Source organism: Oryx dammah, unplaced genomic scaffold (assembly GCF_014754425.2).
Source record: "Oryx dammah isolate SB20612 unplaced genomic scaffold, SCBI_Odam_1.1 HiC_scaffold_19, whole genome shotgun sequence".
Taxonomy (NCBI): Eukaryota; Metazoa; Chordata; class Mammalia; order Artiodactyla; family Bovidae; genus Oryx; species Oryx dammah.
This window is the reverse complement of record NW_024070203.1, coordinates 14054724-14071196: the sequence shown is the minus strand read 5'-3', so window position 1 is coordinate 14071196 and position 16473 is coordinate 14054724. Positions and strand designations below refer to the sequence as shown.

At 65.0% G+C, this 16473-nt stretch overlaps 1 protein-coding gene across 1 annotated transcript; it reads left to right on the top strand.

The window, feature by feature from the left end:
- The first annotated feature begins 634 nt into the window (after nt 1-634).
- On the top strand, nt 635-9642 carry RHPN1 (rhophilin Rho GTPase binding protein 1). Its single transcript, XM_040261649.1, has 15 exons — nt 635-729; nt 3559-3674; nt 4661-4789; nt 5094-5169; nt 5721-5798; nt 6085-6209; nt 6301-6467; nt 6659-6852; nt 7210-7366; nt 7447-7551; nt 7779-7973; nt 8279-8355; nt 8563-8709; nt 8794-8955; nt 9267-9642. Exons 1-15 carry the CDS (start codon nt 652-654, stop codon nt 9435-9437), a joined length of 1977 nt encoding a protein of 658 aa, XP_040117583.1. The 5' UTR covers nt 635-651; the 3' UTR covers nt 9438-9642.
- The last annotated feature ends 6831 nt before the right edge of the window (nt 9643-16473 follow it).

Genomic DNA, 16473 nt, shown 5'->3' with positions numbered 1-16473 from the left:
TCAGTTCTAGATGTAGGTAGTGAAAGTAAGATGATTCTGGAAGCAGGTTGCCGAGAGGGGTTCTGGAGTGTGGGCTCCAGAGGCGGGTTCCCGAGGAAGGTTCTGGAAGCGGTTTCTGGAAATGTGACAATGGACGGCACCGCACTGGGGCCACCAGGCCAGAGCCTGGGTTCCCGAGCGGAGACAGGAAAGCGGACCTTAAGGGCTGTAAGGGAGCTCGTGCCAGGAAATCTGTTAACAAGCCGTCGCGGGTGTTTTCTTCGGACTAGCCCTGCGGAGGCCCTGCCGCCCGGCGGGTGGAACCCCCGCTGCCCCTGGGCCCTGCGCGGCGCCTTGTTTCTCCCTTTTCCGCCGGCCGGCGGTTGCCAGGGGCGACCGCATTCCCCTGGGGCTCCACGGACACGAGTGGGCAGGGCCTGGCTTCGAGAACCACCTCCCTCACGCTCCGGTTGGCCAGCGCTGCTGTCCGTCGGAGTCGCCGCGGCCGCCGATTGGGCAGCGGGAAGTTTCGCACGCTCGGCGGCCTGCGCCCCGCCCCTCCTGCCGGCGGGGCCGCCACCCCCAGCAGAGGGCAGTGAGAAGTCCCTCGCTCCCGGGGTCCCTGCGCCGGCCACGGCCTCCAGGCGGACGCGGCCCGAGCAGCGGGCGGCGATGGTCCCCGAGGACAGATCGGACGGCCCGGGAGCCGGCAAGGAGAGCGCCCGGCTGCAAGCGGGCACCATCCGCAAGGTGGGAGTGCCCGGAGGCGGGGGGGCGCAGGGAGGTGGGTTCCCAAACCCGGCTGCTCCTGTTGCCCGCTGCCGCGGGCGAGCGCTGGGCTGCGGGATAGGCACTGGTTTCTCGCGCCGCTGGACTCCGGGGCGAAACGTCGCGTAAGGTGGGCTTAACGGTGGGGAACTGGGGCCCCGTGCGGAGCCAGAGCCCGGCCCCTGGGCTCCTGTCTAGTGCGTTTGGGGGACCCCTCCTGCGTCGACCGGAGCAGGTCGGAGCACAAGTCCAGCTCGTGGTTTTCTCCAACACTCCAGGACCCCCTTCTCTGGCAGGTGCTGGCCTCTGGTCAGTGACAGCCCGTGGCCTTCGTGTTTGTTCCTGGCATGTCATTCCTCCGTTCCTAGCTGTCCCCTCTCTCCTAGGGCTGTTCAGCTGTGCCCTGGCCACCCAGCTCTGTGTTTGATGGAACTTTTAGCAACAGGTGGCTGATGCACCCGGATACAGGAAATGACTGGAGGATTTCCCAGCAGGGTGGTTTCTCCCTCCTCACTTCCCCGCACCTCTGCCCCTTCCTGAAACCCCTGATCCCGCGGGGGCTGTGGACTGTGGACTATTTCCAGGAGGACTGAAAAGCTGTACAAGGGAGGAGGGTGGAGACATTTGAGTCTGTGTCTGGGGAGGAGGCGTGCTCTGGCTGCCTCACCTTGCTGCCTGGGAGCCTGGTTGTTCCCTGGGAATCACTGAAAGGCTTCCCAGTGTTTATGCCAGGCCTTGGGCATCCACATACACAAGAGTTTTCAGTCCGGTACCACCAAGCGTAGCTGCACCTGCACCAGGGTGGGTGTGAGGCCTGGCCCCACCAACCATCTTGCAGTCTGCTACCAGACCTGCGCTGGCCTAGTTCCTGGCACACTTAGCCAGTTCTGGTCACTGCCTCTGCCATTTCCTCCTGGGCTTCTGGGGGATCCATTAGACCAGTGCTGCCAGAGCTGCAGCAGGGAGGGCGTGGGAGAAGCTCGCTGCTCTTCTCCATCAGGTGGGGGTTCTTCCACACATTCACAAGCTGGCAGACCCCTTCACCACCCGGTGTGGAAATGGGGGTGAGCACCACCCAGCACTGCAAATTGGGCTGCAGTCGCACTTCCCACCAAGTCATGCAGCCAGCCTGAGTCCTGGAGGGAGCGCTGGGGTCACGAGGCCATGAGGGGTGCTGGCTGCAGGCCTCAGATGGGACTATGGTCTCCCGCCTTCAAGCACATCTCCCCGGGGGCACTTGACATCGGACACCTAATGAGCTGTGTTGACGGGACAGTCCCTCGGGGCTGGCAGCCTCTCCCCAGGACATGGAGCGCCCCTCCCCAGCCAGACAGCCTTGCTGCTCACTCAGAACCTTAGGCTGGAGCTGTGCAGTTGGACCTTCAGAGGGAGAGGAGTAGAGCTTCAGCTGTGGCCTGCCCCCTGCTCCGGATTCTCAGGCCTCCTGGAAGGGCGACTGCCCATGTCCTCTTCTCATTCCCTTCTGCACCAAGTGGGTATGGGAGGTACCATGGGGAAGAGGTGAAGGCCAGTGCGAAGACAGACACTCAACCAGCAGAGCGGAGAGAGGAGAGCCGTGTTTTGTCTTCTTCCTGCCTGATGCCACCTTGACACCAGCCCCCTTTCTGTCTACAGACGAGGACCTGTCCAGAGTCCCCCAGCAGGCAGTCATCCAAGGTGGTTACTCTCTCTCTCCCATTGTTTAATGGAGACAAGTCCCCTCTCCCCAGTTACCTCAGGACCACTTGGAAGTCCCAGAAGAATGCTTCCTCCTGCAGGAAGTCTTCCCTGATTGATCTCTCCTGAGAACACTGGGATGTGGAGGAAATGTTGGGCTGCAATCCAAGGTGGCCATGTGCCATGAGTCTTGTCTGTGCAAGAGAGTAAGGCCTTCTTTAGGGTGCCTCCTGCTTGGGGCTGGGATAATCTATAGGCCCCAGAAGGCGGGGACTGCTCTGTGTGTGGCAGTGGGGACATATTTCCTCAGATTGTGCAAGACAGCGGCCACTGCAGAGAGGCTGCATTAGCCCTGCACACCTGTGCTTTCAGGGTAGGGTCCTGGGAGGCACTATGTCCTCTTCCCTGTTCTGTTCCAGGGCCAGGAGACCACTTCAGCCTGAGGACGTGGTCCAAGGAAGAACATTCTAAGAAGTCCTTCCCAACTCTCGGGCTGGTGACTGACCAGGCCGGGAGGTCCCTAAATGGCCTCAGCGGTACCAGTCCCACTGGGGCCCTGAAAGCCCCTCCCCTCACAGAGGAAACCTCTCACCCTCTGAACCTGCCGCAGGGCTCTCTGCCTGGGGCCCGGGACACGGGCAGGCTGGCGGGATTGCCCGTGTGCAGGGCAGAAGCCACACTGAGGCACCTCAGATGGGGCTGTCAAAAGGCCTGGCCCTCTGCCTGTGAGTGGAATGACCCTTGGGGCCTGTGGTTTGGGCATTTGCCGCAATAAGCGGCCAACTGGGATGGAGCCCAGCCACAGTAAGTGTGGCCCAGAGGAGACCCAGCACCCTGCAGGCAGGCTGCTCTCCATCAGTGCCCTGGCAGGAGCTGGCTGGGCATCCCCTCCACCTAAACATGCGCAGTCTGGTATTTGTGTGGGCAGGACGGGTCGTGGAGGTTACAGAAGGAATTCAGAAGTGCAGGAGGATGTGGGGAGCAATTGACCATCTCCCGGCGGGTCTCCAGCTGGGCTGCTGAGTCCCAGAGTAGCACCCGACGGGCCCAGCGTCTTCCCAGGGCAGTCCAGCCCTGTCGCTGCCCGTGATGTCCTTGCTGGCCTGGCCCCAGTGACCTGTGACCTCTTCGTAGGGCTGTGACCTCTCGGCAGATTCACCGCACGGCCTCCTGCAGAGCCGCAGGGCCCGGATCCACCAGCAGATTGACAGGGAGCTGAGGATGCGGACAGGCGCCGAGAATCTGTACAGGTGGGCACTGGCTGCCCGGGACACCCGCCCACGGCTGGACCCCCAGGAAAGCAGAGGCATGTTCCCAGAGGCCCCCATGAGGCAGGCTCACCCAAGGCAGGGCAGTGACATGATGGGTGCCTGGTCTTTTGGTCCACGTGTGAGTCCATGACCAGGCGTCCTGTTCAGGCTCCCGAGAGGCAGGGCTGGACTTCACACCAGGGTCTGGGGCAGCCATGGTGCCCAGCTGGGACACTCACAGATGACTCAGGCCCCCACCTTGGTGGCCCTCACTGGCAGGGTCAGCTCAGGGCCAGCCAGGTTCCGTGCTAGGCTGGAGAGGATGTCCCCACCAGGATGGGCATAGCAGCTGCACTTTTTAGGCTGAGCTGTGGCAAGTGACAGATGTCCCGAGGTTGAGAACCTGAGAATGAGTCCTTGAGACAGGAATGCATCTCTACCTTGGAGCCTGTGTGTTCATGACTTCACACCCACCTGTTCTCTGGGTGCTGATCTGAGGCCCGCGAAGGGGCCCCAGCCACCACCAGTGAGCACAAAGCCAGGTGCTGGCCGGGGCTCCGCCAGGCCCTCCTTTTCCTTAACCCTGCCTCCCTGTCCACCCCGTGCCTTTCTGGGCACCCACTGGTCCCTCTGGCAGGCACAGAGGGAGTCCAACTCCATCTCTCCAGGGAAGCTGCCTTCCAGTCTCCAGAGCACAGGCGTGAGCTGTGTCCTGGGGGAGTGAGAGGTGGTGGGGGGACTTACGAGCACATGTACTCGGGCCAGAGTCATGACACGTGTACGGACAGGAAACTGCATGGCCCACAGGGAGCTTCAGAGAGGAGGGGGTCATCTGGTGGGCCCTGGACACCACCACTGCCCCCCGGGGCGGCTGGACCCCTTGGCACATCGCTGTGGAATGGGCTCCAGAGCTTGGGCTGCAAGGAAGGCCTGGGGCGTGGGTCCCCTGGCAACGCTGGGGCTTCACCTCAGCCTCCCTCCTCTAGAGCCACCAGCAATGCCCGCGTCAGGGAGACTGTGGCCCTGGAACTGAGCGACGTCAACTCCAGCCTGCAGCTGCTGAAGGAGGAGCTGGCGGGGCTCGACAGCAGCGGGGACACGGGCCAGCCCGAGAGGTGCGTGTGTGAGTGTGTGCAAGGACGTGGACTGGCCCCAGGGGCATGTGTGTGTGCGAGTGTGTGTGGGGACAGGGACTGGCCCCAGAGGCGCGTGTGCATGTGAGCGTGAGGGAGACCACCACCACCACGCCTGTGTGTGCAGCGCCGGCATCAGGCAGGGCCTGAGGGACGTGGCGTGGCATTCCAGAGCCGGGGTGGGGCTGTGTGTCCGATGTAGCAGGTGTGGTAGTGGGTGACTCCAGGGCCACCGAGGACAGCGGAGTCCAGCCCTAGAGTCTGGACTCACTGCTTCTGGTTCTAGCGAAGGCGTTACTGCCCCCATGATCCCCCTGGGGCTGAAGGAGACCAAGCCTCTGGACTGGGCCCCCTCCTTGAAGGTGAGTGCCGGCCTGGGCTCGGCTCTCAGGGCCTTCCTGGTCAGCAGTCTCACTGAGGTGAGGACTCAGAGGGAAGAAGGGTCTGACCCGGAGCCATCTGGCCTCCACAGCCAGAGGGGATTTTGATGGGGTGGGCTTTGCAGAAGAACACACCCTGGGACGGATGTCGGCAAAACTGGAGGTCCCAGGACAGCTGCCGGCTCCCCGACTCCTGCTCTGAGGGTTCCGCTGGCTGGGGGCTGCCCCTTCTAGTCAGAGCCTGTCCTGAGAAAACCCGCAGGTTCCGAGGGACCCTGGGGGGGGCTCCTAAGCCCCTGCGGCCAGGCCAGCAGGAAGGTGCCTCAGCCTCGGCCTCAGGCATCCGCTGGTAGGTGGCAGGTAGCACTTGGCTCGTGGGAGTTAATAAGGGTAAGGGATTCCAGTAGAGACATCCCTGAGTCCTTGGGCCCCGCATCTGTGGTGGGGGTCCCCTCGCTATGGGGCTTCAGCCATGTCAGGCTGGGAGGCTCCAGGGAAGTCCCGCGCCTGCCCTTCCCCCGCCCCAACCTCAGGAGCTGATCTGCAGGCACTTTGGGGAGGATGGAGCTTCCTACGAGGCTGAGATCAGGGAGCTGGAGGACCTGCGGCAGGTGGGTGTCAGCCCTCTCAGCCCCCAGGGGAGAAGACTGCTGGCCTTTGGGAATGGCTGCTCTGTGCCCGTGCCCGCCTCAGGGACCCTGCCCAGCCTCCCGCTCCAGCACCCTGCAGTCCCCTGGAGTGGCACGTGTGGTCCCCAGCAACCCCCAGGAGGGCACGTGTGACTATGTTCACCCCTAGACCCTGGAGCGCCCCCTGGAGCTGTGACATCCCAGGGGCTGCCATGTGTGCCCTGGGGTGGGCAGAGGCGATAGGACCCAGCTGACTTCCATCATGCAGGCCACGTGGACCCCCAGCCGGAGCAAGGCCGGCCTGGAGCTGCTCACGGCCTACTACAACCAGCTCTGCTTCCTGGAGGCACGCTTTGTCACCCCTGCCCGGAGCCTCGGGCTGCTCTTCCACTGGTAGGGGCTGGGGTGGGCAGGAGCCCCGGGGCCATTCCTGAGACCCCCAGCTTCTTGTGGGAACTCTTCCCAGCCTGACCCAACCCTGCAGGTACGACTCACTGACAGGGCTTCCAGCCCAGCAGCGGGCCCTGGCCTTCGAGAAGGGCAGCGTGCTGTTCAACATCGGCGCCCTGCACACCCAGATCGGGGCTTGCCAGAACCGCTCCTGCCCTGAGGGCATCAGCCGTGCCGTGGAAGCCTTTCAGATGGCTGCTGGTGAGGCCGCCAGACCCTGGCCCCACAGCTGTGCCTGCACGGTCCTTACTTCCAGGCTCGAGGGCCAGAGTCGGGGTAGGGGTTACAGGCATGGTGGCCCCCTAGCCCGAGGGGCTCGGCACACACAGGCCCTCTGTGATGGGCTTAGGGCGAGAGCTGGGCAACCCCACTGAGACCCCTCTCCCCCGCAGGGGCCTTCAGCCTCCTGAGGGAGAACTTCTCCCACGCGCCCAGCCCGGACATGAGCCCCGCCTCGCTCTCCATGCTGGAGCAGCTCATGAGTGCCCAGGCCCAGGAGTGTGTCTTCGAGGGCCTCTTGCTGCAGGCCCCCGGGGCCGCCCACGACTGCCTGGCCCAGCTGCGCCTCGCCCAGGAGGCAGCCCAGGTGAGGGCGGGGTGAGGGGCAGCAGCGGGGGGCAGCTGTCCCAGGGGATGGGCCAGGCTGTGGCTCTCGGCTCTCAGGTGCCCGCTGAGCTGGGGGCCGGGGCAGGGCGGGGAGGGGCTGGGAGGGGCGGCTGCGGAGTCTCTGGAAGCCAGCTGCCCTCATAGGCTCTGGGGGGCTGTCCAGGGTTCCGGGGCCCTGAGTCCCCACGTCTGGGGCGATGCCAATCAGGGCAGGGACTGGGGCCCCCTGACCCCTGAGCTCGTCTCAACGTGGGGCAGGGTCGCTGGACTTTGGTGGAGGCGGGGCCCAGGCCGCCGGGCTCCTGGCAGCCCCCTCCGTCCCCCTGTGTGCCAGCAGGTGGCAGCCGAGTACCGGCTGGTGCATCGGACCATGGCCCAGCCGCCTGTCCGGGACTACGTGCCCTTCCCCTGGACCACCCTGGTGCACGTGAAGGCCGAGCACTTCCACGCCCTGGCCCACTACCACGCGGCCCTGGGCCTGTGTGATGGCGCCCGTGAGTGCCCCGCCCCACGTGCCTGCTTGCCGTGCCGCCAGGGGCCCGTGCAGCGGCTCACTGCCCTCTCTGACCTCCAGCGGTGGCCGAGTCGGAGCTCCCCATCCTTGAGAAAGTGTTCCTGGCCTCGGCTGAGGCCCGGGGCCCGGTGCTGCCCCAGGAGCGCGAGGAACGCAGTAAGCTGGGTGAGGCCCTGGGCCCCTGCCGGCGTGAGCGCCCCACTCCAGCCGTCACTCCCCATGGGGCCCCAGCAGTGTGGGCGGCTTCCTGGGCAGGACAGGCACCCGTGGGAGGCAGCTCTTCCCTGGCAGACCCAGGATGAACCCGGAAGCCTTGACCTGCCCTCCTCCAGCTGCATGTAGGGTGGGGGCCTGGAGGGGCCCCAGCAGTGTGAGACAGCTTGGTCCCGCAGGCAAGGCCCACCTGAGGCGGGCCCTCCTGGGGCAGGAGGCGGCGCTGCAGCTGCATGCCGTGTGCCGGGCCCTGCGCTGGGAGGACCTGCTGCAGGCCGTGCTGGCCCGGGCACTGCAGCGTTCTCTGGCCAAGTACTCGGAGCTCGACCTGGAGGACGACTTCCACGAGGCCACCGAGGCCCCTGATGTCCAGCGTGAGCACCAGGCCCCGGGGTGGGTGTGTCTTGGCCCTAGCAGGGGAGGCAGGCAGAAGCTCCATGTGCGATAAAGCTCCGTGTGCCACACAGAGAGCCCTTGGAGGAGGAGCTGAGCCATGATGGCAGCTCCCCACTGCTCCGTGCCTGCCCCGTCCCCCCAGGGACGTCAGACGCCAGAACCACCATGCTTCTCCTGCTGGTGGTGCCCAGAGGGCCGGAGTGCACGGCTGCACCTCAGGCCACCACCCTGGGACCCTGAGCCTTGGACTCAGCCCTGCCTCCCTTCACCTTCATCCTTTCAGCTAAGACGCAGCAGAGGGCAGAGGGAAGGACACCCAGCTTCTCCCGGGTGAAGGTAGCTGATATCTTCCACCGGCTGGTGAGCACCCTCCCAGGCCTCCCCTTCCTCAGCTCTCTCCTGGCATTCAGGCAGGTCCTCGAGGGGGGCCCCACCCTGCCCAGCCCCCCTGCTGACGCCACCGGTCTCTGTCACCGAATGGAGAGATGAGGGCAAGGGTGCTCCAGGCCGGGGGGCTCCTCCAAGTGCAGCAGCCCAGCCCGGCCTCTGACCTCTGACCTCCCCCAGGGGCCCCTGTCCGTGTTCTCAGCCAAGAATCACTGGCGGCTGGTGGGGCCCATTCACCTGTCTCGAGGAGAGGGAGGCTTCGGCTTCACGCTGCGGGGAGACTCTCCTGTTCTCATTGCTGCCGTTGTTCCAGGGGGCCGGGCTGCGGTAAGCCCCTTCACCGGGGGAGCAGGGAAGGTGGGACCACCCAGAGGTGGAGGGCTGCTGTGGGATTCTCTCCGTCTGCTGCAGGAAGCCGGCCTGAAGGAGGGTGACTACATCGTGTCCGTGAATGGGCAGCCGTGCAGGTGGTGGAAGCACACGGAGGTGGTGGCCCAGCTGAAGGGCGTGGGTGACGAAGGTGTGAGCCTGCAGGTGGTCACGCTGCTGCCTGCTGCCGAGCTGCCCATCTCGGTGAGCCCCAGGACCTTGGGAAGGTGTCCCTAACTCCTTTGGCCAGGCCCCAAATACCCACGGATGCTACGAGGGTGCTGGGACGGTCCTCCGTGAGGCCCAGCCCGCCCCTCAGCTGCTCCGGGCAGAGGCTGCCTCTGGAGCGCTGCCCCCCAGCAGGGCAAACCCATGGGGGCCCCACTCCATAGCCATCCTCACATGGACCCCCCACCCCCTGAATCCCCACCGTTTCGTCCCTGGCACTCACCAGCTGGCCACAAGCAGGCCAGGCCAGGGGAGCTGACCCACATCCGTTTCCATGCTGAACACAGGGGGACCGCCGGCCAGCCCTTGGGGGGCTTCTGCGAAGCCAGAAGGAGTGTGGCCAGGAGACACCAGTGCCCTCACGAGCTAGCCCGAGGCCCAGGCCCCTCCTTGGCTGGAACCGCAAGGCCAACAGGGGCAAGACTGGAAGAAGGCTGTCCCCAGCCCCACAGCCCTGAGCTGCTTGCTGCCCTTACCCTCTGGGTTGCCCAGGGTGGCGGTGAGGGGCCGGCTCCTCCCACACAAGGGCCCCAACGAAGGCTCCAGCTGGCTGGGAGCGAAGACCCTCTGCAGACCTTCCTGATCCAGGACCCAGGAGCTTCAGCCAGTCTGCTGCCCCACCCAGTGCCCACAGCTGCCCATTAAAGACGATGTCTGATGAGATGTGTCAGAGCCCAGTGCCGGGGGGCAGGTGCAGCACCCGCACAAGAAGTGTCACAGTTACTCTGGGCACTGAGTCCCGCGTGCCAGGAGCCTGTCTCTGAGCTGCCCTGTCCTCCTGTGTCCCGACTGCCCACTAGAGGGCAGCTCCCCGGGTGGAGGTGTCCATGGACTCCTCTCGGACCGGAAGGAGCTGTCACGGGAAAAGGGGGCAGGCTAGGGGGATGTGTAGCAGCGGCCCCTGCAGCTCAGATTCCCGCTGCCCCTGTGCTGGGCTCCTGAGGTCCCTGGCTGAGCTCTCCCGTTCCCTTCCTCCCAGGATGCCACCCTCTGTCCACACCCTCCCTCAGGACCGTGGGCCCAAGCCCAGCTTCTCTTTGGCCAGCAGTGACCCCTGCCGGCCCCCCCACCCCTGCACTGGTCCACCTGGTACCCCACAGGCTGGAGAAGGACCAGCTTCCCTCCTGCCCTGCCCCTCCCTCCACAAGCAGCCCAGGTGGCCACAGCACGGCCTCCCACCCGAGTGGTGTCCTAGCAGAGGTCAACTACTGCATGCCTTCTGCTGTCCCTCCGTGCAAAGAGCAGGACTCCCTCCCTGCTTCCTTACCTCCTGTCCCGTCTCCCAACCCCGTGTGCATCGAGGGCCTCTGACCCCAGCCCAGCTCCTGCAGTCCAGTCCTTTCTGGAGCTGCCTGCCTCTTTGCAGGCCAGTCCCGACCCACAGGTCCTCTCCGGCCAAGCTCCGCCCCCGCCCTGCCTTGTGTCCGCCCCCATCCCCGTCCCTCCAGGCTCCGCTCCCCCTGCCCCCGCCCTGCAGTCGAGCCTGGGCGTCCGAGGCCGCTGTTTCGGCTCAAGGGGTGTCTATGGGGCCGTCTCAGCCTCTTTGTTCCCAGGCCCAGCACAGAGGGGTACCCCCAGCCCACCCTAACTCCCTTGGACTTCTCCCTAGCCCCTTCGGCACCAAACTGGGCTTCTCGGACCGTGAGCCTTCAGGGACCACCCCCCGACCCCACGCCACGCATACTGGGAACAGCCCCAGAGACCACGACGGCCACACTGCCCCAGGCCCCACGGTGGTGTGGCTCAGGGCCTGGCCCCAAAGGAAGGGGTGGAAAATGGGAAAGGCTGCCGTCTGCAGTTCTCGCCGGGATAGGGTGGGGGGTCCTGTGGCCACCAGGGGGCAGCCACGGCCCGCTCACAAGGCTGCAGGAGGCGGGGTCTCTGGGCCATGCAGGGTCAAGGAGGGGCGGGCAGCAGACCCCGGAGAGAAGGAAGCTCCCCTGCAGACCAAGGTCCAGCCCCTCTCAGCACGTCAGGCCTGTCTCCTCCATGGGGTCCCCAAGCAGAAGCAGCCCTTAGGGACCTGGCCCCTGCTCTCTCCCACCTTCATCAGCGTTACTGGGGCTGGGGGGTGAGTGGAGGGCATTGGCGGGGGTGAGTGTGTGAGGGTGGGTGAGTGGGTGTGATGAGCGTGCACAGTGTTCGGAGTGGGAGGGCAGGGTTCCCCCCAACTGCTGGAGCCGGCCGACAGGACATCCAGGTGCGTCCCTCCTTGACCACCTGCCCCTCCCAGGAGAATGTCCCTCTCAGCAGAACCTGCCAAGGTCACCTCAGCTCGTATTAATTTGATTAATAAAACTGTGCATCAAAGAAGCCATTACACGCTAATCAGGGACGACAGGACTGGCAGGTCCTGTCCAGAACTCAGCAGCGTCCCCGCTTCCAGCAGCCGACCTGGACCCAGGAGGGGCTGGGGCCGGGAGAGAGCCACCACCTGCTTCTCCCCCAGGCTGGTGGGGAGGGCCCGTCCCAAAGCCCACACCCTCCTAGGCTTCCCAGGTGGCCTGGCTCCGGGCCCTCGGGCAAGCCAGGGCCTTTGCTCCCCTGGGTCAGGGGTGGCCGGGTGTCGACCTCTCCAGGAAGCAAGGAAGTCTCTTTCCAGACGGGAAAGTAGGTGTTGAGCAAGGGGAACAAACCAGACGATGCCCCCAAGGAAGGTGGGGGCTCTGCCCGTGCCCTTGCAGCATCCTGTGTCCACCTTCACCCAGCACCCCGGGGTGGCCCAGCCCATCTGGTCTCCCTGGCACCTCCCTGGTGTTCCCAGACGGCTGAACCAGCAGCTGGTGGAGTCCTGGGCTGGCTCCAGGAGGCCTCAGGGATGAGGTCATGGACACAACTCTGGGCCTGGCAAAGCCCCCAGTGGTCAGCTGTGGGCCGACCCCCACCCAGAGGGCAATACTGCACCCTCCTGGGACCAGGACTCAGAACAAAAGGCTAGCCTGGCACCCAAGGGTGAGCATCACTACACTCCTGCCTCTCGGACAGCAGCCTGGGGTCACGGCAATGCCTGGCCTGGCCCAGGAGAGAAGCCCGTGGCCAAGGGGCTTCTCCGAGTGTGCTGGGAGCTGTCCAGACTGTGCCCCGAGAGCCCCCGGGTCCTCTACACTGATGGACTGGCTTGTGGGGTCCACACACGAGCAGGTGTGCCTGTGAGGAGGTATGTGCCTGCCTGATTGTCCACTCTGCTCTGATGTGTCCAGGGGTGCTGTCTCTTTCTATCTACCTGCCCCCACCAGCCTCACTCTGCACTTGGCCTGTTCTCTCTGCCTCCTCCTTGGGTTCTGGGCTGGGACTCACTCAGCCTTCCTCAGACACGGCCACATCTCAGGGCCCAGTGTTAGCTCCCCACTCTCTGGTCCAACCACATCACGGTTGTCGCTCTGCCCCAGATGGGCCATGGGCCATGGATGGGCACCATGCCTGCTCCTCCATGCTAGCGGCAGCAGGATACTGCCCTGTCTCCGTGCCCAGCACAGAGAGGGCCCACGGAGGACAGGGAGAGCTGGGGGCTGGGGGAGGGGCTGGGCAGTGAGCGAACGGATGTCCCCGCAGGGGCTGTGCCCGCGACCGGGCCCCCTCCTCGGCCCGGCCCGGCAGGGACGTCTCACCTTCCAGGGCGGTCCTCCCCCCTGCATGGGGAGGTCGAGGTGAGCGTGCACTGCGATCATTTTGCTTTGCCAACAGAAAACTGCCGAGAGGGGAAAAGGCAAACTCCGTTTCGCTTGGGTCAGCAGTGAGCCAGCACAGATTAATGTGCGGAGAGGCAGGCGGACGGACAGGAGCCCCAAGGCGGAGGCAGCAGCGAGGGAGGGGGAGGGGACAGGGATCAGAGGTGGGGCCAGGCGGCAGACCACTGCAGGGCCGCAGGCTTGGGGCCCTTCCTGGCTTCCCTCTCCCCACCAGGTCCACTCTCCCTGGGCTCCTGCCTCAGTTTCCACCTGCCCCTGATACCCCTAGAGGCAGGGTTAACCCAGGAGCCTCCAAAACAGAGCCCAGATCAGTGCTACACACCAGCCGGAACCCCGCTAACCGTGGCCACCTGGGGGTTTGCGCCCTTCACCCTGCTGGACACCGGCCCCTGGGCTGAGCCACAGGAGGCAGCACTCAGGGATCCAGGGCCAGTCTGAGAGGTGCTCACAGACAGTCACCGGCGGGGGCGGGCAGGTCGGGCCAGGGCCCCAGGGATCCGGAAGTGGGGTGTGGGAGGTGCGAAGCGAAAGAAGCAGCACTTCTGACCCTGAGCTCCTGGTGGGGCTCAGCCCCCAGGGCCCTGTGGAGGAGGCTGGGGGTTACAGGTCTGTTGGTCGTGGAGGCCGGGAGGTAGGGCTGGAGCGCTGGGGCACCTCGAGCCCAGGACACCTGGGGCACATTGTGTTGCCAGCACCCCAAGCCGGAGCCTTTGCTGGAGAGGCTGAACTTGCTGCTTGGCTGCAGGGGGCTCAGTGGTAGCCCCAGACATGCAGCCACCCAGAACTGTGAACGGGCCCCGGTTTAGGAAAAGGACCTTTACTGGTGTGACCACTTAACAGTCTTGGGATAAGACCATCCTGACTGCTGGGATGGGCCCTAAATCCACCAACGCGTTTTGCAGTAAGAGACAGAAGGGGTGAGGTCGTGTGAGGACAGGCCAGAGACTGGACTGGTGAGGCCTCTAGCCAAGGACACCTGGAGACACCAGAAGGTGGAAGGGACCACGAATGGTCCTCTCTGACCTCCAAGCAAGCACGGCCCTACTGCTCTGACAACCCTTCAGTCTCAGACTTTTGGCCTCCAGACCTGGGAGAGAACAAGTTTCTAGCACTTTAAGCCTCCAAGTTCATGGAAATACAATAAGCCAACCTTCCTCAAGTCCCTGAGTTTCTGGACCTCAGTTTATCCTTTCGTAGCGGACATGACCCGACAGGGCTCAGGCTCTGGTTTAGAGTGGTGTGCTCAGCTCCGTCGTTCATGAGAAACAACCCCCGACCCTGTTCAGGAAAGCCCATCTCACACTCAGATTCTGAAGTGTGTGGCTGGGGCGCTCAGCCACAACGGCCTGAGCACGTGCATTTCCAGACTTCCAGCCGGAGACTGACCAACTCGATGAGGCAGCCGCAGACACCCCGACCCTGCCCCTCTCCCCCAGCCTTGGCGTCCTGGGGGTGCGGAGCCTTCTGTGCTGGGCCCCAGGGGCTGTGTGCCTTCGGGGTGTCTCACAATCTCTCAGATGGGCTGTGGGCTCAACCCCAGGCAGAGAAGAGGCCGTTCTAGCTGTGGCCAGCGAGCCCCAGGACCGTGGGGTGGCTCAGAGCCTGCATGGAGCAGTGGCCAAGCCCCTGGCTGTGTGTGTTGGGGGGCTGAGGCCTGGGGGGCTCCCAGGCTTGGCCAGCAGCCCCACCCAACACACACACCCTGGCCAGGTAGCCTAGCAAGCTCTGCTCTGCAGCGGGGTCTGTGCATTCAGGCGTCCTGTGGGCAGGTTCACCTCACCGAACTCCTGTGGGAACGGTGCACTCAGATGCGGTCACCGCAGGTGAACTTGGGAGTCCTCACTGGGGATGTCTGAGGAGTCGAAGTGCAGACCTGGGCCAGGGTCTGTGTGGCTCTAGCGGGGACATTTCCCCACTCACCCCCACGAGCCTCCGTCTCCCAGCCCCAGGGGGTGAGGACTTCCCCAGGCAATGCACCCCCACCTGCAGAGTGTCGCTGGGCCTCTGCTTCCCTACCGGTGAGCTCAGAGCCCTGCTCCACGGGGCTGGGGGTCCAGCCTTGGTCCTGGAGGGGACACACCCACCGCAACCCCTTTGCTCAGGACGTTTATTGTGTCAGCCGTGCCAGCACGTGCTCACACACACAGCCACCCCCTGCCAGGCCCTGTGGACCCCAGGCTGGGTCCAGGCCCACAGGGAGCGCAGGAGGACACACCGGGCCTGGAGGGCACAGTCACCCCGGAAATGCAGGAGGGCCCTCCTCACTCCGGGGACCCCCTCCAGGCTCCTGGGCTCTCAGAAGCCTCTGCCACCTGCTGCAGCTCCCCTCCCCTCCTGCCAGGACCCGCCTTCGCCACCACCACCTGCCCCACTTGCCCTGTGGCTGCAGCCAGCGCTCAGACCAGCAGCAGCTCCACCTCTGTCTCACCAGCACCGAGGGCTCCACTGGCCAGCGCAGCGCCACCTCCCCACTCGTCCCCATGGCCACCAGCACTGTCACCAGCAGACATGTCAGCACCCCCCACATGGCCTCCGTCAGCACCCCCAAGCAGCACCATCACCTCCATGGCCTCGTGAGTGTCACCACCGACTCGATCTCAATCCCCTCAACGGCCAGGACCCTCCAGCTCTAGAAGCCCCTGTCCAGGCCCCCCTTCACCACCGTCCCTTCCTCTGGACAGAGGACCCCGGGCTGGGGCCGGCTGATGTTGGGGTGATGGCAAGGGGGACCAGAGGCAGCCACCAGGGCCCCACTCGGCTGGCCTTGCTGAGCTGGGCTCTGGGCACTAAGAGGTCAAGCTGGGCCTCCGCCTGGTACTCTGACCAACTGGGAGGCTGAGACAGGCGTCTCAGGGCAGTAGCAGGAAGAACCCAGGGAGCTCCGGGAGGCCAAGGGGCCTTGACTCCCCGCCTAGTTTCAAGGTGGTCCCTCCAGGGATGCAGGTTGAAGAGAACCTAGAGGGGGTGGGAGGCAGCAAAGAAAGGCAGCATGGAGCCAGGAGGGGCTGGGGGCCTGGGGTGGGGGGCAGTGGGGGACCGGGACTCATTCCACGAGCCAGGCCCCCCTGGGGGAGGGCACGACCTCGGGGCTGCACCCTGCTCCCGGAAGGCCCCTGGAGACCCGGACCCTGAGGACTAGGATTCGCAATTCCGGGAGGACATTTGTGAGGCCGTCCTAGCTGGGTGGGGTGGGGTGGGACTCCAGGAGGCAAGCAGGTCGGGGCAGGTCACCTCAAGGAGACCCACTGGGCTTAGGCTGTTGGGGAACGAGGGCCATGTCCCGGGAGGCTGGGCATGGTCTGGGGCTGGAGGGGAGGGCTATGGGCAGGCCCAGGAGGGCTACCTGAAGCCTGGCAGAGGGTGGTTGGGTGGGAGGGGTACAGGACAGCTTGGAAACCCCACAAGAAGATGCAAGGGGGAGAATCTCAAGGAGGAGGAGGGAGGGGAGCCCGGAGCACTGTCAGGGAGCAGAGAGAGGAGCGGCTTGGAAACCCCTCAAGAAGATGCAAGGGGGAGAATCTCAAGGAGGAGGAGGGAGGGGAGCCCGGAGCACTGTCAGGGAGCAGAGAGAGGAGCGGCCAGCCAGGGAGGAAGAGAGGGGTCAGCTCCTCCCTGCCCCCAGGCCAGCCCTGCTCAGGCTGGATGGCTGCAGCTGCAGGCCCTGCAGACCGTGAGGTCTCTGGAGGATGGAACTGGGATGAGTCCAGGAGGGGCAGGGGCCCCTGCTGATCAGCAGCACAGACCAGGCTGGGAGGCGGCCCTTCCCAGGCCGGGGTAGGAAGAGAATGGACAGAAGCCTGGGCAG